The sequence below is a fragment of the Triturus cristatus genome, chromosome 4_1, assembly GCF_964204655.1.
Source record: "Triturus cristatus chromosome 4_1, aTriCri1.1, whole genome shotgun sequence".
Classification (NCBI taxonomy): domain Eukaryota; kingdom Metazoa; phylum Chordata; class Amphibia; order Caudata; family Salamandridae; genus Triturus; species Triturus cristatus.
In genome coordinates, this window is record NC_140585.1 from 857932488 (window position 1) to 857957113 (window position 24626).

At 46.9% G+C, this 24626-nt stretch overlaps 1 protein-coding gene across 2 annotated transcripts in view; it reads right to left on the minus strand.

The window, feature by feature from the left end:
- FBH1 (F-box DNA helicase 1) overlaps nt 1-24626 on the minus strand; it is a 719176-nt gene that overhangs the window by 244647 nt on the left and 449903 nt on the right. For both annotated transcript variants that reach the window (XM_085653566.1, XM_085653565.1), the window contains exons 13-15: nt 21628-21764; nt 329-428; nt 117-238 (exon numbers count right to left, since the gene is read on the minus strand). In XM_085653566.1, coding sequence (XP_085509692.1) covers nt 117-238; nt 329-428; nt 21628-21764 — 359 coding nt within the window. The remainder of the gene's footprint in view (nt 1-116; nt 239-328; nt 429-21627; nt 21765-24626) is intronic.

Sequence of the window (24626 nt, forward strand, 5' to 3'; positions counted from 1 at the left end):
CCCCTTTGCCAAACTCTGAATCAGATCCTTAAATACCAGATCACTAAAAATAAATGTTTTTGCTTTGTGCATTTTTTCAAGCGCTTTCACAATATGAGAGAAATAGATGCTCTTACTCCAATTAAGTGTATCCTGGCAGGCCTCTCTCCTTCAGTAACTCTCACAGCTTCTGAAAATACACAGCTGTTGCTTCGGGACAAAATGGCTCTCTGACCTTCTGTGAACCCGTTGATTGTTCCTAGAACAAACAGCCCACGACAAAAATTAAAATCAAGGTATGTTTACCTTTCAAACTCGCAAAATATTTAAAATTCACTTTCAGGTCTACCTTTTTGACGGCCTCCGACCAAAATTTTATTCCGGAGGTTCTTGGTGACATCCAGAATTGTAGCACCAACATAGGCAATTTCAGCACCAAATCTGAAACTCTTTAAATCAACACAAAGATAGTTATGGACATTGATCGAAAATTTCAACATTCCAATAGCGTAAGAGGAGAAACACAGAGGTAAGACAACGCTGACAGCTTAGTTAAAATTTTCAAGATTGCAACATTCAACAACAGGTAGAAATCTTGGGGTGCACCTGTGACATGAATCACAAACGAAAGGACACACCCTTCAGTGTTGAAATGCACATTCACAAGTGTTGAGTTTCGTTCCTTAACAGTTAATCCAATTAATTCCTGCTTCACCTAAAACTCTTACATGGTGGTATTATGTCAAGCCAAAACATGCTTTATTCCTTTCAATCAATGCACCTTGTCAAGACTGAAATTAATACAAATACTGATATTTGCAAACAGAACAAGCATTAGCAAAGCCAATGCGTCTGACCTTCACATAACTACTGTTACCTCCTACTAGAAGTCCTTTTCGAGTCAGAAAAAACTAGTGAGATGTCTTTAACAAGACTGCAGCCTTTCTGAACTGTACTAGAGGTCCCTCTCAAGTCAGAAGCAACTGCTTAACAAGACTGTCACATAGCCCAAGTACCTCATGTTGTTACTAAATGTCCCTCTTAATTATATGCAACTGCTTAAAATGACCTTCACAAAGTTGAGGGGTTGTAAGGAAGGAATATGCTACTTACCAGTATGCATCTGTTCTTGGCATGTAGAGCTGCAGAGTTGTACACTTAGCATAGATCGCCATCTGGTGTTGGGCCCGGATGTTTGCAGTTTGTTTTTCTTCTTGGACAGTCTTTGGAAGTCACGAGTTTGGTGACTCCTCCTTCGGTCCGTACTGCGCATGGGCTTCGGCTCCATCCTCAGATTGTTTTTCGCCAACAGGGAAATGATGGAGCGTAGTAATAACAGTGAGAAACCCATGTGTTGTATCTAAATAAGATGTACTGGAACGGATACAGGTAGCCGAGGAGGCGGGTGGGCGTGTACAACTCTGCAGCTCTACATGCCAAGAACAGATGCATACTGGTAAGTAGCATATTCCGTTCGAGGCATATGAGCTGCAGATTGTACACTTAGCATAGATTATATAGCAGTACCCAACCTTAGCGGCGACCACCGGTATCCGTTGCAGCTGTTTGAAAAAGTGTCTTTAGTACAGCCTGGCCCACCCTAGCTTGCTGCTTGGAATGCACATCTACACAGTAGTGTTTTGTGAAGGTGTGCGGTGTAGACCATGTGGCTGCCTTGCAGATGTCATCTAAGGGTATATTCCCTAGAAAAGCCATAGAAGCCCCTAACTTTCTTGTAGAGTGGGCTTTAGGGGGAACAGATAATGTTCTCTTTGCCTTTTGATAGCAAATTTGTATGCATTTTACAATCCACCTAGCTATCCCTGATTTTGAAATGGGGTTGCCTTTATGTGGTGGAGAGAAGGAAACTAACAATTGTTTAGTCTTCCTGAAGGGTTGCGTTCTTTGTATGTAGTATAGCAACGCCCTTTTTACATCAAGTGTGTGTAAGGCCCTTTCTGCAACAGATTGGGGTTGCGAAAAGAAGACAGGTAATTCCACTGATTGATTGAGGTGGAAGGGGGAAATGACTTTGGGCAGAAACTTCGGATTTGTGCGAAGTATGACCTTGCTGTGATGCATTTGTATGTAGGGTTCCTGTATGGTGAACGCTTGTATTTCACCAACCCTTCTAAGGGAAGTGATAGCTACAAGGAAAGCTGTTTTCCAGGTGAGAAACTGTAGCTCATATTTGTGCATTGGTTCGAAGGGCGGACCCATTAGTCGTGTAAGAACTAAATTTAGATTCCATACAGGGGAAGGTGGTGCCCTGGGAGGAATAACTCGTTTAAGGCCTTCCATGAAGGCTTTAATAGCGGGCACTCTGAAGAGTGATAAATGCTGCCTGTTTTGTAGATAAGCAGCGATCGCTGCTAGGTGTAGGCGTATGGATGAATATGCCAGGTTACACCTGTGAAGATGGAGCAGATAGCATATGATGTGCTGTATGGATGCATCTAGGGGGTTGATTGTATTGTTACGGCAGTAAATTACAAATCTTTTCCACTTTGCGGCATAGCATGCTCTAGTGATTGGACGTCTGGCTTCCATGATGATGTTCATGCAATCAGGGGGAAGGTTAAGGTATCCGAATTCTAAGATTTCAGGAGCCAGATCGCCAGGTTGAGCTGAGCTGGGTCCGGGTGCCTGATTTCTCCATGGTTCTGGGTTAGGAGGCATGGGGAAAGGTGCAGTTTTTGATGTGGTACCACTGATAGTTGTAGTAGCGTGGTGTAACACGGCTGCCGGGCCCACGTCGGAGCTACCAGAATGAGTGTGAGGGAGTGCTGTTGTAGCTTCCTGACCACTAATGGAATTAGTGGGAGAGGTGGAAAGGCGTATGCAAATCTGCCTGACCAGTTCATCCATATCGCATTGCCCTTGGACAATGGGTGTGGGTATCTGGCGGCGAAGCTTGGGCATTTTTTGTTTTCGTGGGTGGCGAAGAGGTCTATCTGAGGATGCCCCCACTGTTGGAAGAATGGGTGAAGAACTTGTGGATGCAGTTCCCATTCGTGTAGTTGTTGCGTTTGTCTGCTGAGCAGATCTGCCATGGTGTTTTGTACTCCTGGAACGTGCTGTGCCAGGAGAAAGATGTTTTGGGGAATTGCCCATCTCCATATGCTCTGGGCTAAGCGGGAGAGCTGGGGAGAGTGTGTCCCCCCCTGTTTTTGTATATAATACATCGCAGTCATGTTGTCTGTGCGAATGAGGACTGCTTTGCCCGAAATCTGTTTTTGGAAAGATTTTAGGGCTAGAAAGATCGCCAAGAGCTCCAGATGGTTGATGTGGAGCGATTTTTGCTGTGGCGTCCATAGACCTTGCATGGTGAGGTGTAGGAGGTGCGCTCCCCAGCCGGAGAGCGATGCGTCCGCTGTTAGGATCACCTGAGGAACCGGGTCCAGGAACGGCCGCCCTTTGGAAAGGTTTGTGGTGTTCCACCACTGCAGAGAGTGATGTGTGCGGCCGTCCACCAACACCAGATCCGTCAGCTGACCCTGGGCTTGGTTCCACTGTTGTGCTAGGCACTCCTGAAGTGGACGCATGTGGAGTCTTGCATGGGGCACTATGAAGATGCAAGACGCCATCATTCCTATGAGCTTCATAAACACTCTTGCTGGAAGAGAGTGTTGAGGAAGGAATGTTTTGCGTAAGGCTTGAATGCTTGTGATTCTGGCTGAGTTTGGATAGGCAATACCTTTGGAGGTGTCTATAGTGGCCCCGAGATATTGCTTTGTGTGAGATGGTATGAGGTGGGACTTTTGGTAGTTCACCGTGAAGCCTAGCTGATGAAGCAGTTGGATGGTGCTGTTTGTATGTTGCACGCATCGGTGGTAGGACGCGGCTTTTATCAGCCAGTCGTCTAAGTAAGGGAAGACGTGAATATGTTGACGTCTGAGGTGTGCTGCTACTACTGCTAGGCATTTGGTAAACACCCGTGGTGCAGTGGTGACCCCGAAGGGGAGAACCGTGAATTGGTAATGTTGCCCGTCCACCACGAACCTGAAGTATTTCCTGTGAGAGGGGTGTATTGGAATGTGAAAGTATGCGTCTTTCAGATCCAAGGTTGTGAGAAAGTCTCCCTGGCAGAGGAGTGGGAGGACTTGTTGTAGGGTGACCATGTGAAAATGGTCTGAATGTATGTAGGCATTTAGAGGCCGGAGGTCCAGAATGGGTCTGAGGGTCTCGTCTTTCTTTGGTATTAAGAAATATAGGGAGTAGACCCCTAGATTTCGTTGATTGACGGGGACCTGCTCTATAGCGTGTTTTTGGAGGAGTGAGAGTACCTCTTGTTTGAGCAGTGTGGAATGTTCTTGAGACATTGGACGGTGCCTTGGTGGGATATTGGGTGGGGTAGAAGTTAGCTCTAGACAGTACCCTGACCGAATGATTTGGGTCACCCATTTGTCCGATGTTATGGACTCCCATACGTGGATAAAGTTTTGTAGTCTGCCCCCGACCGGAGTGGAATGGTCTGGGGGGAGCGGAGGGGAGTCATTGTGCGGGTGGGGTGGCAGAACGGGTGTTGTTGGTTTTGCCCCTGCCCTTATTGTTGTTGCCTCTGTAACCACCTCTTTGATTGCCCTTTGAAAAGGTATTTTGAGGAGGGGACTTGTAGGAGGTAGAGGCGTTATCGGTGGAGGAGCCTCTGCCTGTGCCACGAAAGGACGAGCGTCGAAAGGAACGTTTAGAGGCTTGTGTTTGGAGTGCCCCCATAGACTTTGCTGTGTCTGTGTCTTTCTTCATTTTTTCCAGCGCTTCGTCTACCTTTGGCCCAAAGAGTGTTTGCTGGTCAAAGGGGTGATTGAGTATGGATGCCTGGACTTCAGGCTTGAACCCTGAGATCCTGAGCCAGGCGTGGCGACGAAGCAGGACACTGGTATTTATGGCTCTAGAAGCAGTGTCGGCTGCATCGAGGGCACACTTAATGGAGGTGTTTGTAATTAGTTTACCCTCCTGTATCAGGTCATGAGCCTTGCGCTTGTATTTTTCTGGAAGGTGCTGCATAAGAGCCTCTAGTTCGTCATAGTGTGCTCTATCATATCGCGCAAGCAGTGCTTGTGTGTTTGCAATGCGCCACATGTTTGCAGCTTGGGAGGCGGTGCGTTTACCAGACGCGTCCAGAAGTTTAGATTCCTTGTCTGGCGGTGGGGCATCTCCTGAGGATTGGGAGTTAGCCCGCTTTCTAGCTGTGGAGACAACTAGGGAATCTAGGGGAGCAGGGCCCTTGATGTATGCAGGGTCTGTGGGTGCCGCCTTGTACTTCTTCTCTATTCTAGGGTTCAGTACTCTGGCCCTGACAGGGTCTTTGAACACCTCTGTAGCGTGCTTGGTGACACCCTTAAGCATGGGTAAAATAGAAGTGGATTTGTCTTGTATGTCAAATGTATCCAGTAGGAAGTCTTCTTCCACTGGTTCACTGTGCATGTCCACCCCATGGTAGTGTGCTGCTCTCTGCACTAAATGATGAAACCCTAAGGAGTCCTCTGGAGGAGACGGCCTTGATGGGTATAGGTCGTCCTGAGGTACATTGGGTATATCAGGGTTATTGTAATCCTCCCATGGATCTGGGGTCCCTGGTGGAGTGGGATCCATTGGGTCGTCCGCCGGGTAACTGTCCGGGTCCCCGTCATCCAGATCTGGGGATGGGGCCGGATCGTAGTGAGGTACAGGTGGCGGAGACCTGGGAGGGGGAGGGGGTGGAGGAGGTGGTGGTGGGGAGGGCACTCTGAGGGGAGAAGTAGCAGAGTCCTTCCTTTTGGGTGGAGGAGGAGGAGCCGGAGTATCAAGGCGTCTTTTCTTGGTAATTAAAGTCAAAAGCCCAGTCTTTGGATCTTTGGACAAAGTCTTTTGTAAAGGGTCTGGTGTAAACAGAGCCAATGGTGCCGAATCGTCTGTCGGCACCGGTGATTTCGGAACCGGGGGTTTCGATGGTTTGTGTGCGCCATGTTTTCTTGAGGTCTCCGGGTGTTTCGGCGTCGAATGAGGTTTCGGCGCCGGAGCGTCGGTGCCGACGGATTTGTGTTTGTGTTTGGTCGGCACCGAGTGTCCAGGCTTCGGCACCGGTGGCTTCGGAGTCGAGCTGGATTTTGCAGTCTTCGGTGCCGGATGCTGTTTTTCGGCACCGGGCGTCGGCTGGCTCGATCCCGAGCTGCCGTGAGACTTTGGGGGCTTCGACACCGGGCCCGAAGGTGGGGTGATAGAAGCTTTTGTTTTGGTTTTGCCCAGGCCGGCAGGCGAGGGAGTAACCTGAGTCTCTTTGGTTTTCGGCGCGGGGGTGGGAGGGGGCATAGTACTCACGGCCTGCTGCGCTGGTGTAACGTCCTCCACGTCGGAGTCGTCGGCCTCGGAAGCGCTGATGACGTCTTCCTCCTGCTCGGTGTGTGTTTGCCCCGAAGCTTCGGCGCCGTCTCCGAAGATGTCCGGTGGAGCTGCAGAGGATGAGTGCGCCATGGTGCGTCGAGCTCTTCGATCTCGGATGGTCTTCTTCGATCGAAAAGACTTGCAGGCGGGGCAGTCTCTAGCCTCGTGTTCTGGAGAGAGGCAAAGGTTACACACCTGATGGAGGTCGGTGTGGGGAAATTTAGACCCACATTTTGGGCACTTTTTGAACGGAGTCCTTTCCATCGGCCGGGACCGGAGTCGCGGAGGGCCCGAAGGCCGGTGTCGATGTACGGGATGGAGAAAGTGCCGCTTCGAGAGATGAAGATGATGAAGAAACTCGAAGAATCGAGGATTTTCCGTCGAGGCTGGAACCGTAGAAGTTCGAAGCCGGAGCACGAAGTATCACATCCGAGCCCGATGGCGGAAAAAAACAATCTGAGGATGGAGCCGAAGCCCATGCGCAGTACGGACCGAAGGAGGAGTCACCAAACTCGTGACTTCCAAAGACTGTCCAAGAAGAAAAACAAACTGCAAACATCCGGGCCCAACACCAGATGGCGATCTATGCTAAGTGTACAATCTGCAGCTCATATGCCTCGAACACAGACTTTCTGCAGGTTTACCCCAACATTCCCCCCCATTTTGTCAACAAGGTACGGGTATAATGGCTCTGAAATGCTGCTAACCAGGACTCTGTGCATGTGCTCTGACCCTTAAAATGGTGCATGGTTCTAAGGCTTGTGTCCAATTGGCATAGCCTAACTTCCTTGTAAGTTGCTAGTATATGGTACCAGTGCTACACAGGGCCTGTAAGTTTGAGGTCCCCTACCCCAGGGACTGCAGCACTTGCCGTGCCACCCTGAGTGGAACAAGGTGAAACATGGCACCCAGTCTGCCACTGCAGACTGAAAGGGCAGTTTTAAACTGCCAACTCGACTTTGCCATTTAAAGTAATGGCACAGACCAAACCTCCCTTTCTAGTGTACGTAAGTCACCCCTACGGCAGGCCTAACAAGCTCTAAGCCAGGGTGCTGTACATTAAAAAGTGGAACATGTACTTTTACATGTTCCTGCAATACAAACCCAAATTGTCATTTTTACTGTTGGACAGGTAGTAGCCCCATTGGAAAGTACAGAATAGTGGTATTGTATTGTAGTGGTATGGTCTGTTTGGGTAATCAGATCTTTGGCAGTGAAAGACGGAAGAAAAGCTTTGAGAGCTCGATGTACAGCTTTGAGCTCAAACTAATTTGTGTGATAAGACTTCTCCTTTTGAGAGCAACACCCTTGAATCGTTAGGTATTCCAGTGTGGCGTCTGATGATAGTCTGGGAGGGCATTTTCTTCTGAAATGGTACTCCTGCTAGCAGATTGTGAGATTTGGTCCACCAGGTGAGAGATTGACGAGCATTCTCAGTTAGAGATATTTGCTCTGCCCAATGACCAGTCCTCTTTGATCACTGATCCTCTAGGCAACTCTGTAGAGGTCTCATGAACAGATGTACATTTGGTACTATGAATATGCAAGTTACAATTAATCCCAGAATGGATGCTGACAGACAGTTCATTTGACTTGCTGCATTAACTGTGCACATTTCATCTGGATTGATGATACTCTCTCCTCCAAAGAAAACACTTTCCTTTTTAGTATCTATTGTTGCCCCTAGAAACGTGAAGCACTGAACTGAAGTGGAGATCAATTTCTCGGCATTGATTTGTAAACCCATCTTCAATAACAGGGTTGTCATGGTTGTGAAGTCTTTCTTTGCGTGACTGAGATACTCTGCTTTTATTAACCAGTCATCCAGGTATGACTACAGGAAAATGCCTTTCTTCTTAAATATGCTGCTACCACTGCCATGCATTTGGTGACAGTTCTGGGGGGCTGACTAGAGTCATAAATAAAGCACAGCGTATTGATAATGATCTGTTACCACTAGGAATCTTAGAAACGGTCTGTGACGATGAGCTATTGGAATATGAAAATATGCATCTTGTAGGTCTACTGCACAGAGCCTATCTTCTTTTCTTATGTGAGGGAATATCTGATATAAAGATACATTAGGCTATCTTGTAATCATGATCGCCCAAGTTCCCATCTCTTCTTAAAATGCACGAAGGAACGACAGCGTTCTTGTCAGTTTATAGATATCGAGTTGAACAAAACGGTTTCTTGGAAAACAAAAATTGGTGCTGAAAAGAGGAATGAAACAGTTACCAGCCACCATTCAAATTCTGGCAAGGCATGAAAGGACTTAGAAAGACACTTATAAATATGTTCTGCTTGACTTAACAAGAACATTGGACATCCATTATTATGAGGGGGATTATTCCCAAGCATTATCAGGATTCCATTATTAAACACTAGTCATCAGTTTAATAGCATTAGCCCGGAAGAAGCGGCAACTACTGCCGCGATACACAGGTTGGCTGAAAATATTGCTATATTTCAATCATCTGTAGAAACACCTCTGTCAAGATGCTGTGAACTATGTTGTCATGAATATTGTGTCTTTGGGTAATAATCTGAAAGTAATTCAATGAACAATGTTTTTGAAAAAACTTGTAATCATCTCAAGATCTAAGATTTATGAATATATTCAAACAGTAACTAAATCAGTAGGTGTACATATGTGATTCTTGCTTAGCACTGTGATCATTAGCTCCCCACAAAATTTGAAGTATATTTTAAATGCCTTTGTTGAGCTTATGTGATGGAACGTTTTCTATTGCTCTTTTCTGCAGTAGAATAGATGTCTCTTGAAGGAGGTAGTCTAGATGAGCCATTGTGACAAGTAGGGGACAAACCGTTGGCGGAGTGTTCTTGAAAAGGAGTGCATACCCGTTTTGTAAGATATTTGTATAAAGCTGGCTTTCTATATAGTGTACCAAATCGGGATACGCTGTGCAGTAAGTCCAGACGACCCTTAATGGCTTATAGGGGCTCGCTTTAACAATCTCAAAGTGATCTATTTGTGGTAGTGTGGTCGAGCAACTTTAGGTTTATTACAGGGCAGAGCATTTGTTGAACACACAAATTCAATAAATGAGGCACACACTCAATAAGAAATCAGGGAACAATTTTTAAAAAAAACATAATATTTTATATATATTTAGACACCAGATCTTCTGGATGAGGTAATACTTCAGTTAGTTTAAATGTTTACACTTTAAAACAGTAAAATAACAGAGCCGTCAGAGTTGAGGCATGAGCCTTGATTTTGGTAATGTTATCCTTTGGAAAGAAAAGACGAGTACTGCATACAAGTATTAGCAAATGGTTGTAGAGGGTACCCTTTAGGACTGTAGGTGCTAGGGGGTCAAGGTCCAAGTAACCACCAGAAATTCGGGTTTACCTACCCTGGTGTGTCAAGATGCAGAGGTGCTGGTCTGTTGGCAACCTTGAGCGCTACAGCTGTCAAAAGTTAAATGGAACTGTCAAAATAACAGTGTCTGCAGAGGGGGACTTGGAGACAAGTCCGGTGGAACCCAAAAGTGGGGCTCAGTGTTTGGGGCCTCCTAGGTCAAAGGGACACAGGCAGAAGACATGTATTTGGACTGTGAAGTTCAGGTGCAGCGGTGGGCCACTTAGAGTTGGAGGTTCTCACAGTTCTCAGGATACATGCAGAGGAGGCAAAAGAAACACAGCAGGGACACTCTTGGTGTGGAGTTCGTCTCTCCTGAAGTCACTCGATGTGCAGGTAAGCCTTTGCGGCGTTGGTGTTCAGACTGAACAAAAACAAGCCTTGGTGGGCGCAAATGCCCCACTAGTTGGGGTAATTGAGCAGGGGGGCTCCTGGGGAGGGTCTGGCATCTCGAAACTCAACACAGACACGGGGCTGACCTCCTAGAGCCTCTGTGACCTCCTCCTTTCGTGCTGCTTGTTTGTTGGGCCCGATGACCAACTGCACGTGTTACCAGACATATGCTTCAGTGCCTGCAGATGCAGCGGGATGGCCCCTCCACCCCAAGGGAAATGCTGCTTGGTTGTTAAAGTTGCCGGTCAGTCCTCCACAGCCCTGGGAGGATGCACAGCTTTTGGACTAGTCGGCCAATGCAATTGTTGAGGTTCCAGCAGCAAGCCAGGGTTTGGCGCCAAGTAGTGGTGAAGTCTTCAGTTCTCGTGGTGACTTTTCTTTTTTGTCCTTCCTTCAGTTCTCAGTAGACAAATCTGAGGTCCTTGTGTCAGGGGGACCCCTGTATACTGAATTTAGGGGTGTTTAGGGGAGTGTAGGGTAGTAGCCAATGGGCTACTTACCCCTGGGGTGACTACACCCCTTATATGACCACTTCCTGTGACGAGTGGCCACAATCCTGATAGAGTTCTTGTTTTCACCAAAATCAAAATAGTGTAACCCTTCATTCGTTTTTCACTTCATGTAGCCGACCATAGGAGTGTGACCTGCCTGTAAGTAAACACACCTTCTGTCTTTTCCTGCCTGCTCTGGTAACAGTGGCTCTGTATATACTGTTCCCAAATAGGTACAGTGTGTACAGAGTCCACAGTCCACAAGAGGTTTGGCAGAGGCTAAAGTTAGATGTAACCTTACTCTCTGAAGTGGGAGCTTGGTCGAGCAGTAAGGCAGTATCAGAGGACAGTGTAAAACATTTGTTGTACACATTCAGTCAGCAAATGGTCTCTCACACTCAAACTGAACTCTAGGCCAATGGTTTCTATATAAGAATATATGGTTGTTTTATTTTAGAACCAACAATATGTATCAAAATATACTTTCTCAGGATGAGATGCTTTAGTTAAATACTTTGCAATAGGCAATTGTCTTTTGAATGTAATAGTTACAGTTTGTTGCAATAGGCTACACAATTTCAAACACAATAATACATTGAGCTCAATGGGAATTTTAAGTTATATGCAATTGATTACTTTCAGGATTACTTTTCTAACTCCAGGACTGGATCCTAGATTCAGTCCTGGGACACTTCTTGGAAACAAGTGAGTAAATACGTTTTAGTTACTGTTGTGATTTTTAAGCAATATTTTACTATTTTAAAAGTTGACACTTAGAAACTTTTCCTAATCAAATTACCAATGTTATCCCATGGGAGGAAATTCACTTAGCAGGTAAGTATGGTTATGGATACTTTTTCTAGGTCAGTGTTGGATCCGGGATCCAGTACGAGTGTACCACCTGTAAGCAGTTGAGAAACTGCGTTTAAGTTATACAGGCGATTTCTAACGAATATTTATAAGTTTGCAATATCGACACTTAGAAGAAGTTTCACAGAAAAACCGTCAATGTTTTCCTATAGAAGAAAATTCACTTACAGGTAAAGTATGTTCTCGTTACTTTTGTAATCCAGTGCTGGGCTCAGTACTGGGACATCTATCTAAAACAGGTAAGTAATTACGTTTTCATAGTTGGTACGATTTTTAAAGAATATTTGTAGTTGGCAAAAATCGACAGAAGAAATTTCACAGAAACACAGTCAATGGTTTCCTATGGGAGAAAATTTAGTTAGCGGTAAGTATGCTTGTAATTACTACTTTTGGGGGCCCCACACCGCAATGTCCTCGTTGTGGGGAGGAGGGGGCTGACTTTAAGCACATGTTCTGGTCCTGTGACACATTAAGCTGCTATTGGGAGGAGGTCGTCGACTGCGTGGCCCAAGTGACAGGGCGGGAATTGTGGGTGGAAATGGGAGTTTGTCTGCTGCTATGGTTTCCCCACACGCCGCGCACAAAAATCACGAGCAAGTTTTGCGACCTGGGGCTGGTGGTGGCCAAAAGAGAAATCACCCTACACTGGAAGTCGAGGACGGGTCCCAGCTTCGCGAGGTGGAGGGCGACCTTTACCAAGTGGGCGGGTGGCGAGGGCACGCTCCGGCTGCAACTTGCGCTTCGGGGCAACGATGACAGGGCGCTGGACATGGCTCGGGCATGGGAGGCGCTGGTGGTTGACCTCCAGGGGTGGGGAATGGAGGGGGAGGGGGCCCTGCAGCCCTGGAGCACCCGGCGGGAATCTAGGGGTGGAGTGACACTAGCTGGCTCGCTCATGAGGGCGGGGGGGCTTCCCTTTTCCTTTCTGCTTGAGCCTGATTATGGGGGTGGGGAGTAGCCCGCGGCTCCTAACACAGCTCCTTACGAGAGAGGCTTATCCTGGTATCTGTCGGAGGGGAGGGTTGGGGGACAGTGCATTGGTAGTTGGAAGTGGCTCGGATTGTACTTGGACATGGGTTATATAAGCAGGTGGCGGCCACTGTCCTGATTGTAGATGACAACTGTGATTGAGTAATGCAATAAAAATTGTTTTTGCAAAAAAAAAAAAAAAAGTATGCTTGTAATTACTTTCAGGCTCAGTGCTGGGCACCAAGATTCAGCACTGGGATCTCTCCTAATGGCAGGTGAGTATTTCCATTTTCGTTACACAGTTGATTTTAGGTGAATATTTAAAAGTTTAGAAACTCCATACTTCGAAGAAATTTCAAGAGAAGCCAGTCAATGTTATCCTATGGAAGAAAAGTGAGTTATCGGCTTTTGGATAAGCACTCAACTGGCAGAGTTAAGGTTCTGGGCATAGACTCAGGGGTCTCCCAGGGTCAGGTAAGTACAGTTGTTACACCCTCAGCAGCACAGGGGCAGCCGGGTGCAGAGTGAGTTAGGCCCAATGTTATCCTGTGGGAGGCAGGGGGCCTTGGTTGGTGGCTGCTGACTAGCAGACCACGCGGCTGTGGGAGCTGGGATCCTGGTCACTTGCTCAGAGAAAGTGGGGAAGTAGATTAGAATGGAGGTTGCACTGTCAGGGGCACTTGGGGGCTGGGTGCAGGGTACTTTTGTGGGCAGAGGATCAGGAGCCCTGTGCCCCTACAGTACCCAGGTCCATTCCTGGGCACTGTAAGTGCAGTGCTGCCATTTAAGAGTACATGGTGCTGAGAGCTCGTCAAACAAGAACTCCACAGCACTATAATGGCAACACTGAAGACTGAGAAGTTTGGTATCAAACTTCTCAGCACATTAAACCCACACTGATGCCAGTGTGGGAATTTAATGTACCAAGAACCCCAGAGGGCATCTTAGAGATGCCCCCAAACACCTAACCTACAATCCACGTCTATTCTAAGGCTGCCTAGGCTGCCACACAGCAGACATGTTGCTGGACCCCTGGGTAGGAGAGCCCCTGCTCTCCTGGGCCTGCAAAAATGCACATCCTGGGCGAGGTGCTAAATCTCCTCCCCCAGGATGGGCAGGGGGAAGCTTCAAAGGCATGCCGCCTCTGTGAGCTTCCCCAGGCCACTGCAACCCCCCACTCTGGCGGGAAGCTTGGCCGGAAACCCCAAATCAATCAATCAATCAATCATAGAATTTATATCGCGCACTACTCACCCGGAAGGGTCTCAAGGCGCTTGGGGGAGGGGGTCTGCTACTGCTCAAACAGCCAGGTCTTGAGCTGTTTTCTGAAGGCGAGGTGGTCCTGGGTCAGCCGCAGGTGGACGGGCAGGGAGTTCCATGTCTTAGCCACCAGGTAGGAGAAGGATCTTCCTCCGGCGGTGGCTCTCTGGATGCGAGGGACGACGGCGAGGGCGAGGTTCGCGGATCGTAGCTGTCGGGTGGGCGTGTAGAAGGTCAGGCGGTCGTTGAGGTACCTTGGGCCCAGGTCGTGGAGGGATTTGTGTGCGTGGGAGAGGAGTCTGAACGTGATCCTCTTGTTGACAGGGAGCCAGTGCAGGTCTCTCAGGTGGCTCGAGATGTGGCTGCGTCGGGGGGCGTCCAGGATGAGACGGGCGGAGGCGTTCTGGATACGCTGAAGTCTTTTCTGAAGCTTGGCTGTTGTACCGGCGTAGAGGGTGTTTCCGTAGTCTAGTCTGCTGGTGACGAGGGCCTGGGTGACAGTCTTCCTGGTCTCGGTCGGGATCCATCGGAAGATCTTGCGGAGCATGCGGAGGTTGTGGAAGCAAGATGAGGAGACGGCGTTGACTTGTCTGGTCATCGATAGGGAGGAGTCCAGGATGACGCCCAAGTTGCGTGTGTGGTCCGTTGGCTTGGGTGCGGTGCCCAGGGCCGGGGGCCACCAGGAGTCGTCCCATGCGGAGGGCGACGGTCCCAGGATGAGGACTTCTGTCTTGTCCGTGTTCAACTTCAGGCGGCTGATGTTCATCCATTCGGCGACATCTTTCATCCCTTCGTGTAGGTCGGCTTTGGCGGTGTCGGGGTCTCTGGTGAGGGAGAGAATCAGCTGGGTGTCATCGGCGTAGGAAATGATGTTGAGGTTGTGTTGGCGTGCGATGGCAGCGAGGGGTTTCATGTAGATGTTGAAGAGAGTAGGGCTGAGCGACGATCCTTGCGGGACGCCGCAGATAACTTCGGTGGCCTCAGAGCAGAACGGAGGGAGGCGTACTCTCTGTGTTCTGCCGGAGAGGTATGAGATGATCCATTCCAGAGCATTCCCCTGGATGCCGGTGTCGTTGAGGCGTTGGACTAGGGTGCGGTGGCAGACAGTGTCAAATGCTGCGGAGAGGTCGAGGAGGATGAGTGCCGCTGTTTCACCTTTGTTGAGCAGGGCTCGGATGTCGTCGGTGGCTGCGATGAGGGCGGTCTCGGTGCTGTGGTTGGCTCTGAATCCGGATTGCGATGGGTCGAGGGATCCGTTCGTCTCGAGGAAGGCGGCCAGCTGCTTGTTGACGACCTTCTCGATGACTTTGGCAGGGAAGGGAAGGAGCAAATAAGGACAGGGGATGTGCCAGCCGGCCAACTCCACCCCTCAGGTGGGGGAGGTGAGGTGAAGCACATCTCCGGGCTCTCGCCATCTTGAAGATGGGAAGCCCTACCCTATCAGGACTAGGCTACTGCCCCCCTCCCACAGGAGAGAGACAGGATAGGGGGTGTACCCACCCGAGGACAGGGACCCATTGGTCCCTGCCCTTCCCCTACCTGTAACGCCCCTAAATCTAGTATTTAGGGGCACCCTGAACCTTCCTTCCCCAGATTCCAGATTCCAAAATGCGAAGAAGAGCTAGAAGAAAGAAGACCTGCCCTGCAGCTGCTAAGAAGAGGAAGACACCAACTGCTTTGGCCCCAGCCCTACCGGCCGGTCGACCCTCGAACCTGCTCCTGCTCCAACCCGGCATCTCTTGTGGCCAGCAACCTCACAAACCCCGTAGGACCTTGCTACCTTTTCACTCTAAACCCCTGGGACTCCCATGAGTAGAGGGTCTACTCAAAATCTACTTCTAATCCCTGGTAGCAGCCTGGAACCGCGAACCCAGCACACTCTGCACCAGCGAAGCCTTGCCTGTGCCGAAGTGAACAAAGACCACGAGGATGACCCCACAGCGACTGTGACCCCGAGTCCGGCACCCAAGGACCTCCCTCGACACTCCGGAAGAAGCCTGCAGTCTCAGAACAAGGTGCCCCCCCAACCGCGATCAACAGAGGGTAAGATGTCCGGACACCAAAAGGCACCCCTGCACCCGGTGCCCCGCAGCCCCCTGTGCCCAATACCGGGGTACCTACGTATCCTCCAACTACCCAACTTACCTCTCGAAGTGGTGGTGGCACCTGAAGAGTCTTCGTCCCCGAGCTTGCAGTCTTTTTCTAAACTGGAGATTTCCCATTGAAATCAATTGAGCGCCCGAAGGCTCAAAAGCACCCTGCACCCAGCCACCCGAGTGGCCCTGGCAGTGCAACCTCTACACCTATCTACTTCCCCACGTGCCCTGAGTAGGTGACCAGGAGCCCAGCTCCCACAGCCGCGTGGCCTGCTGGTCAGCAGCCACCAACCAAGGCCCCCCCACCTCTCATAGGATAACATTGGGCCTAACTCTCTCTGCACCCGGCCGCCCTTGTGCCGCTGAGGGTGAACCAACTGTACCTACCTGACCCTGGGGGACCCCTGAGTCTATGCCCAGAACCTCAACTCTGCCAGTCGAGTACTTACCTTTAAACCGATAACTCAATTTTCTTCATAGGGTAACATTGACTGGCTTTTTCCTGAAATTTCTTCTAAGTGTGGACTTTTCAAATCTTAAAATATTCACCAAAAATCAGCCGAGTAACGAAAACGAAAATACTCACCTGCTATTAGGTGAGCTCCCAGTGCTGGATCTTGGTGCCCCGCACGGACTCTGAAAAATACTTACAACTGTACTTACCAGTAACCCAATTTTCTTCCATAGGAAATCATTGACTGTTTTTCTGTGAAATTTCTTCTGTGAATTTCTGCAATCTTTAAATATTCTTTAAAAATCGTATAATATCTGAAAACGTAATTACTTACCTGTTTTGGATAAAGGTCCCAGTACTGAGTCTAGGCACTCAGTACTGGATTACAAAAGTAACGAGAACATACTATACCTGCAACTTGAATTTTCTGCCATAGGGAATCATTGACTGTTTTCTATGAAATATTTTCTGTGTCAACTTTTAAAATAGCAAAATATAGTCTAAAACTCATCACAGTAATTAAGTCGACTTTTATCACTTGATTCCAAGTACTGACCCAGGACTGAATCTAGGATCCAGTCCAGGAATTCCAAAAGTAATCCTAAAAGTAATCTGTGGCAAATAACTTGAAACTTCCATTGAACTCAATGCATTATTGTGTTTAGAATTGTGTTGTCTATTGCAACCACTTTCTACAAAAGTCAATTGCATATTGCAAAAGTATTTATATAAAGCATCTCATTCTGAGAAAGTATATTTTAATACCTATTGTTGGTTCTAAAATAAAACAAGCATATATTTTTTATATATAAACCATTGGCCTAGAGTTCAGTTATTGAGTGTGTGAGACCATTTGCTGACTGAGTGTGTGCAACAAATGCTTTACACTGTCCTCTGATACTGCCTTACTGCTCAACCAAGCTATCACGTTAGAGAGTAAGGTTATATCTAAATTTAGCCTCTGCCAAACCTTTGGGGACTGTGGACTTTGTACACCCTGTACCTATTTGGGAACATTATATACAGAGCCACTTTCTCACAGCACCTGATTGGCAGAAGCCCAGGGCACATTCAGTCAAAGTACATCAGCAATTCAGCAAAAAGTGGGGGCATACCATGCAAGAAAGATGGCACTTTCTCACAATGATGCAACGTTCCGCTCTTTTCACTAATGATGGCCTGGGACAAGAAGATGAAGCTGCTGTGACACGTTGATGCTAGCCCCTTACGCAGCCAACTTTGCACCAGCCTGTCCTTAGTAAGTACAATCTTTATATGCCAGGTAGTCAATGGCTCAGAAAAAAAGCATTGGCATAGCCAATAGGTCTCGCTTTTGGGACCTTATAAGTGTTTAGTTATCCAGCACAATATACTTGGTGCAACAACATCAAGTGTTGCATGGCTAAACACTTATAAAGTCCCAAAGGCGAGACCTATTGGCTATGCCATTGCTTGTTTGTAGGATTTTCAATTTAGATGCTATACTGTCTAAGGTTTTATCACATATTATATTTGAGAAATAAGAAAAAATGCACTATTATATTTTCTGCAGCCCTGAAGAAGCGACAATACAACCGTGAAACACGTGTTGGCATTTTCATCATCTGTTAAATATTGTATATATTTTGAAATTATCTTGTTTGATTTATATCCATCATATGATATTTTCATAATAGAAGTTGTACAAACTTACGTAATATTATATATATATATGACATACAGTTCTAAATTTTGAATGTACTCTCTATAATGTTACAAATTAACAACAGAACAATTTTTTTGTATTTGTGGTGTTTGTTTGGATTGTGTTTTTTTATTCTTACTCCCCACTACCCTTTAGTGTTACAAATTCCAATCTCACAAGGAAACATCACTAGAAAACCAGAGTTGCCATGCTCCCCAAAAAATATCTATTGCAATTTTATATCACTGTACTGATTTAACCCATTTTGTTTTGGTTATGGTTGAACAACTTTGTTTATAACTACTTGTGAGGGAAAGGTTTTTTTTCAGGTTTACCTTCTAGACAAGGCTACTTTTACTACGCTTAGCGCTTGGCATTGTGCGCTTTAATCTTTGCATAATCAATCGTGCCTCATTTGTACCTCCTGTGCATTTTAAAATCGCCTGTTATGTCAAAATTGTGTTTTATTTTGTGTTAACTTCTTCCCTGTTTTAGCTCACTACCACATACCTGCACTTAAAACGTTATTTCACGCACCGCGGCTTCAGCGGTCTCCCCTTAGGGCGGAGTACCGGCGATCCAGTGATATTCTGGGGCTTGAAGGGACGCTTTGCGGGTGCCATTTTGTTTAGCGCTCTAGTCGTCCGGCTGACGCGCTAGTGCTCTACTTTACCTCACCATGCACACGCGCAGCGTTTACGCGCAGCGGATGCGCCATAATCGCGCCGGAGTCACGCCAGAGTCCAGCCCGTCTGCGCCCGTCCGCGCTAAGGACGGGCTAGGGATCGGGCGAGACATGAACCCCTTAGGAGAGGGTGGCGGCAGAAAGGGTAGGTTTATGTATTCATATCGTGAGCTGATGGCTTACAGACCGCCTTGGGTACCATGTCATTTCACGTGCCCTCCGGAGGCCCTTCATGACGCCCCTGCCTGCTGCTGTTCGCCCAAGTATTCATTCCCGACGACAGAGTCTGTTGTTAATATCAGCCCTCCCAAAGATTTGGTCCCCTCTCCCATATCTCCGAGTGAGACTGGCTTTCTTATTAATGCCAGATCACTGGTAAAGAATAATATAGCCTTTAGTGAATTTGTGGCTGTGAGAAAGCTGTCGTGGGTTTTCATCACTGAAACCTGGGCTACTGACTCCTCTGGGCCCGACCTGGTGGATGCTATCCCTGAGGGCTATGCGCTAGTCAGGTTGGACCGGGTTGGTCGTAGGGGAGGAGGGGAGGAGGGCTGGGGATTCTATACAAGAGTTCCCACACCTGTCGTATCTCTACTCTATCCGCCCCCGCAGATCCCTTTCAGGCTTTACACTTCGTGATAACCTCTCCCTCCGTTGCTCCTTTTGCTGGTATACTGATTTACAGACCGCCAGGTTCGTGAGCGGATTTTGGGAACATTCTGCTTAATCTCCTAGAACCCTATTTTGGCGGTGCCCAGTTTACGGTTCTGGGAGACATAAATTTCCATCTCGATAATGTAGATTCCAGGGAGACTTCCTCCCTTTTGGAATTTTTTTCCGCATTTGGTCTTCAGCAATTGGTTACAAACCCTACCCACCAGGCAGGTCATATTCTGGATGGGGTGTTTTCCAACGACATGAGGCTGCATGGAGGCAGTTTCTCAGAGGATGATTTACAATTCACTAAAACTGAACGGGGAAAAAAACCGAGGTTCTTATCTTTGGCGGAAAAAGGGACATCTGGTCTTCGGAGTGGTGGCCTCCCTCTTTGGGAGTTTGTCCTATACCTACGGTCCTGGCCCGTAACCTAGGTGTGATGTTTGATCCTGCTCTCTCTATGTCTCAGCAGGTTAACAGGACTGTTTCCACCTGCTGGGGTATTATCAGGACTCTTAGGAAGATCAGACACTATTTGGCTCTGCATGCCCGCAAGTAGATTGTGGTTGCATTGGTCGCCTCACGGCTTGACTACTGCAATGCTCTTTATGCTGGCATTAAGGGCCTTGTGCAGCTTCTACAAATAGCCCAAAATGCGGCAGCCAAATTTGTGCTTGATGCTCCTAGGATTTCGTCAGCCACCGCTGCTAGAAAGAGTCTGCATTGGTTACCTATCCAAGATAGGATTGTTTTTAAGATCCTTTGTATGACCTTTAGGGCCCTGGCTGGCAGTGGGGCAGAAGGAGTGAAGGACTTGCTGGCTTGCTTGCTGGCTCCCTATGTCCCGAGCAGAAATCTGCGTTCCCGGGGAAGGAATCTGCTCTCAGTTCCCCGTTTTCAAAGAGTTAAATGGGGAGGGAGAGCCTTCTCGTCACTAGCCCCAAAATTGTGGAATTCTTGCCCTATTGAAATCAAATCTCAGCATAATCTCCCTATGTTTCGAAAGGCATTAAAGACGTGGCTCTTTGCCAAGGCCTACCCGTAGGAGTAGTTCTGGTCTGTTTGATCCTTTTGTTAGGCGCCTTGATGCCTTTGGGCTTAGTTGCGCTATATAAATCTTCCTTCATTCATTCATTCACTTTTGCCCCCATTCGTATAACTGGGTACTAGTGCTAACATGAGCTAAAGAGACTTGACCCTCCTTTCACAGTTCCTGCTGTCTATTTTTTGACAGTCGCTGCAGTGGCTATGTATGTGGCAATAACTGTCAAACATGGAGAGCAGGAACTGTGAAAGTGTAGCGAATCTAGATAGAGCTGTTGGAGATCTAAAACCCTATTTGTTTCTCAAGAGACTTTTTACCCACTCTCATGGGGCGAAATGTTCTAATAGTCCTACAAACTGCCACAGATATCCATTTCATCAATAAAGTCTTGCTGCCACGTTATGGGCCCTCAGCTTTGGCTCAGGCCAATACCCAAGGGGCAAGCTATTTTATGTTGTTATATGCATGAAAATTGTTACTACAAAACTATACAGCTAGTCATTTATTAGGTTTATTTATATGCAGCCAATGGAAATATTTTACAAATATTGCATTTGCTTTACTATTTCAAATATTTCTTGAACATAGGCATTAAATATATTAATGTATCCTTTTTAGCTTTGAAGAAACACAGTCTCTAAGCGTGACATAAATTACAGTAAGCTGCAAAAAAATATACAATAAAGCATGTACAAATGTGAATAACGGATTAGAAACTCAACTCAAGTGTGAACATTATTGATGAATGTGCCTCTGCCTTTAGATAACTAATAGTAACTTTATATCGTTTTTTTTCTTTTATAAGTGTTTAAAATTATAAACGTAAATGAGAAACAAACTTAATATTTATGGAAAATTGTGAATAGTCCTCTCGTATTTTTGCAAAAAGACGCTTTTGAACTTTTCTGAAAACAGTCAGAAAGCTGCTACAAAGAGCATGCTTGTGATAGTAATGTTGCTATAGTGTTAAAGTGGCACCGCAGAGCTAAGACATAACCATGGAGTTCCAATAAAACAGACCAGAAACCTGCCCAATAAAGCTTGAAAACATACAGTTTAAACTTCGCTTTCCCTTGAGTGTTAAAGATTTTAAACATGTAGCACAGATGATATGGGTTTCTGACAAACATAACCAATGGAATGTTCCAGTTTGGGGATTTGTAAGTACTAAAATGCCACTAAAGTGGCTAAGAAGTACTGTTATCTAACAATCAACGACTGACAAATGGTGTGATCACCCTATATATACTGCAATCTAATATTATTAATCAGAGAAATATTTGCATTAGCTCTTACCTGTGTAAGATAAAATATGTGTGTGTGCTGCACTTCAAACAGTGCATTGACTGCACCACGAAAGGTATAGATCTGCTGATGAGGGTCTCCTACAAAGATGGTTCCACATGCTTGCGACAAAACAATATCCATGATAGCTAAAAGGAGAAAACATTTTTCATGAACAAAAATGGGGCTAATTTACAAATGTTAAGTTTAGGTTTTCATGACAGACAAAGAACATGAAATACTCCAACATTTACTATATATTCTTCCAAATCAGCTCTCACACACCTCATATTTCGTTTAATCATATTCCCTTGGACCCATACAACATTTTGACTAAGTACAAAACCCAATATCGTTTGCCAAAGTTTATGCAAGCCCATCATCTTAGCATATTCAGCCTACTCCTTGTTTGCCATGTTGTGCACATTGTCATCAACTCCTAGAAGTATATTATATAATCAGCAATGCTTGTGTGCCACACAAAACCTGCCTTTCGTGACTTCGACATTATAGGGGAGACTGCATCTTGTATGAAGATAAGAGTATGACATGCACTTATGCAGCACTGATACAGTCAATCACATTCCTCATCACTAAAGGCTGGACCTATTAAAGAAACAGTGGCCTCTCTTCCAATTCAGAAAATGGAGGTCCTGTACGGTTGGGAATACCGGGGAGAGGGGGCAGGTAAGGAAATGTAAAGTGCTGGTGCTTGTCATGTCTGTGCAATTTCATTTTCTTTTTCTGCAGCTTTTGTGAATGTTCCCACATATTCTGTTTAGATTTTCGAATGGGATTTCTTCTGGTCGGTTTTCCCTTAGAAGTTCGTTAACGAAAACTCTTACCTGTAAACTATACAAGCTGGTTTTTTTACAAGCAGGTTGTTTTCCAAGCACCTTTGACCTTCACGCAATTCCAAATGCAAATATTTTCAGCAATATAATGGGTTTTTAATATACCCTTTGCACAATTGTTGCAGCAGCTTAGCGGCACGACAGTTAGCTGTATGATGGCAATGTCCATTTAAAGAATCTCAGATCTCAAGGAAAGAGATCGTGAGCTCAGTTACATTGCTACAATGCCATGCACAATAATGCGGTTGGTGTCACGCATACAGAACAGAATGCATCAAGTACAAGTTACATACCATACAACACCATATTAGTGACTTATAGATTCATGTTATGTTATGTTATGTTATAACGTTTTATTGAGCGCGAACAGCTGCCCCAGCAACGAGGCATCCCGGCGCTGAACTATAACGAAAACCTGAGAGGGGAGACGGAAAGGACGGGCTATAGGAGATTAGGATGGGGAGAATAGAAATGTTTTGATCGCTTTGCGGAAGGTCAACAGGTTAGTCATCGAGCTAATGTGATGTGGCAGGGAGTTCCAGAGTCTTTCCCCCAAGACTCTGAAAGAGCGACCGCCCATTCTGCTTAGCCTTATACGTGGAATAACCACCAAGTTTTGACCAGAGGAGCGTAGGGCCCGTTGAGGGGTATAGGGCTCTAGGAGTGGACGCAGGAGGCCAGGACAGTCAGTTTTGAGAATTTTAAAAACAGTAATGAGGGCTTTAAACTGAACTCGGGCTTCCATGCGCAGCCAGTGTAGTTTCTGGATGGTGTTTCTTGCAGAGCACCTACGAGGGAGGCCTACAACTGCCCTGGCAGCAGCGTTTTGTATACGTTGTAGCCGCGCCATCTCAGCTTTATTAAGGCCAAGAAAAAGGATGTTGGCGTAGTCCAGTCGAGCCAGGATGGTAGATTAGACTATCATTTGGCGCGTATGGTGGTCAAAAAAGCCAAGGATCGGATGAAGGCTCCTCAACAGACCCACACAGGTGGCAGCCAGTTTCTTGGTGTGGGTCAGGAAATTGAGAGATGCGTCCACCCAGACACCAAGGTTTTTTACCACAGTTTTGGGGGGGGGGATAGGGCCCAGTGCGGACGGCCACCATTGATCAGTCCAGTAGTCAGGATTTTTACCCAGAAGCAACACCTCTGTTTTGCCAGCATTCAACTGGAGGCAGTTGTGTGACATCCAGCGTGCAACTGCCTCTAACCCGTTCTTGAATCTCGCCGCTGAGATCGAGGGGCCTTCAGTCAGAGAAATGACGAGCTGGGTGTCGTCGGCGTACGACACTAGCGTCAGGTCCCATTCTTTTGCTATATCAGCGAGAGGCTGGACATAAAGATTGAATAGGGACGGGCTGAGCGCCGATCCCTGAGGAACGCCTTGCTCTATGGGGTAAGGCTGGGATATGAACGGGGGGGCAGAGACCCGGAAAGATCTGTTTGTCAGGAATGATCGAAACCACTCTAGAGCAAGGTCTTTGATACCTATGGCTTCGAGACGTTTCAATAAAATAGAGTGGGAGACCGTATCAAAGGCTGCGCTAAGGTAGAGTAAAACCAGCGCAGCACTTTGACCGGCGTCCAGGATGTTCCGTAGGTGTTTGATGGTGGTCAGCAGGGCGGATTCGGTACTGAATCCTGGCCTGAAACCGTTCTGTGATGGGTCTAAAATTTGGTGTTGTGTCATGTAGTTGGCTAGCACCTTGTTCACATGGGCTTCTGCCAATTTTGAGGCCCATGGAAGCAGTGAAATTGGTCTGAAGTTTTCTGGTTTTGATGGGTCTAGGGTGGGTTTTTTTATGATTGGAGAGACCCAGGCCTGCTTCCAGCATGTGGGAACCACCGCTGAGGAGAATGATAAGTTAAGTAAGGTAGTAAGAGGAGGAAGGAAGAACTCGAGAGATTCTAAGAATTTGGCAGGTCTCATGGCATCTGTGGGCGATCCAGATTTGATTTTAGTGCACAGTTTAGCAAGTTCGTCATGTGTTAAGCTGGGGATGAGAGACAAACTGGGATTGTCTGGCAGAGGCTGACGTGGTATGAAAGTGTCCGAAATATTCTGAGGAAAGGAAGTGTAGATTTTCTTTACCTTTTCCGTAAAGAAGGTGGCAAGTTCCTCGCATTGTTGTGCAGAGGTAATACCAGGGACAGGAT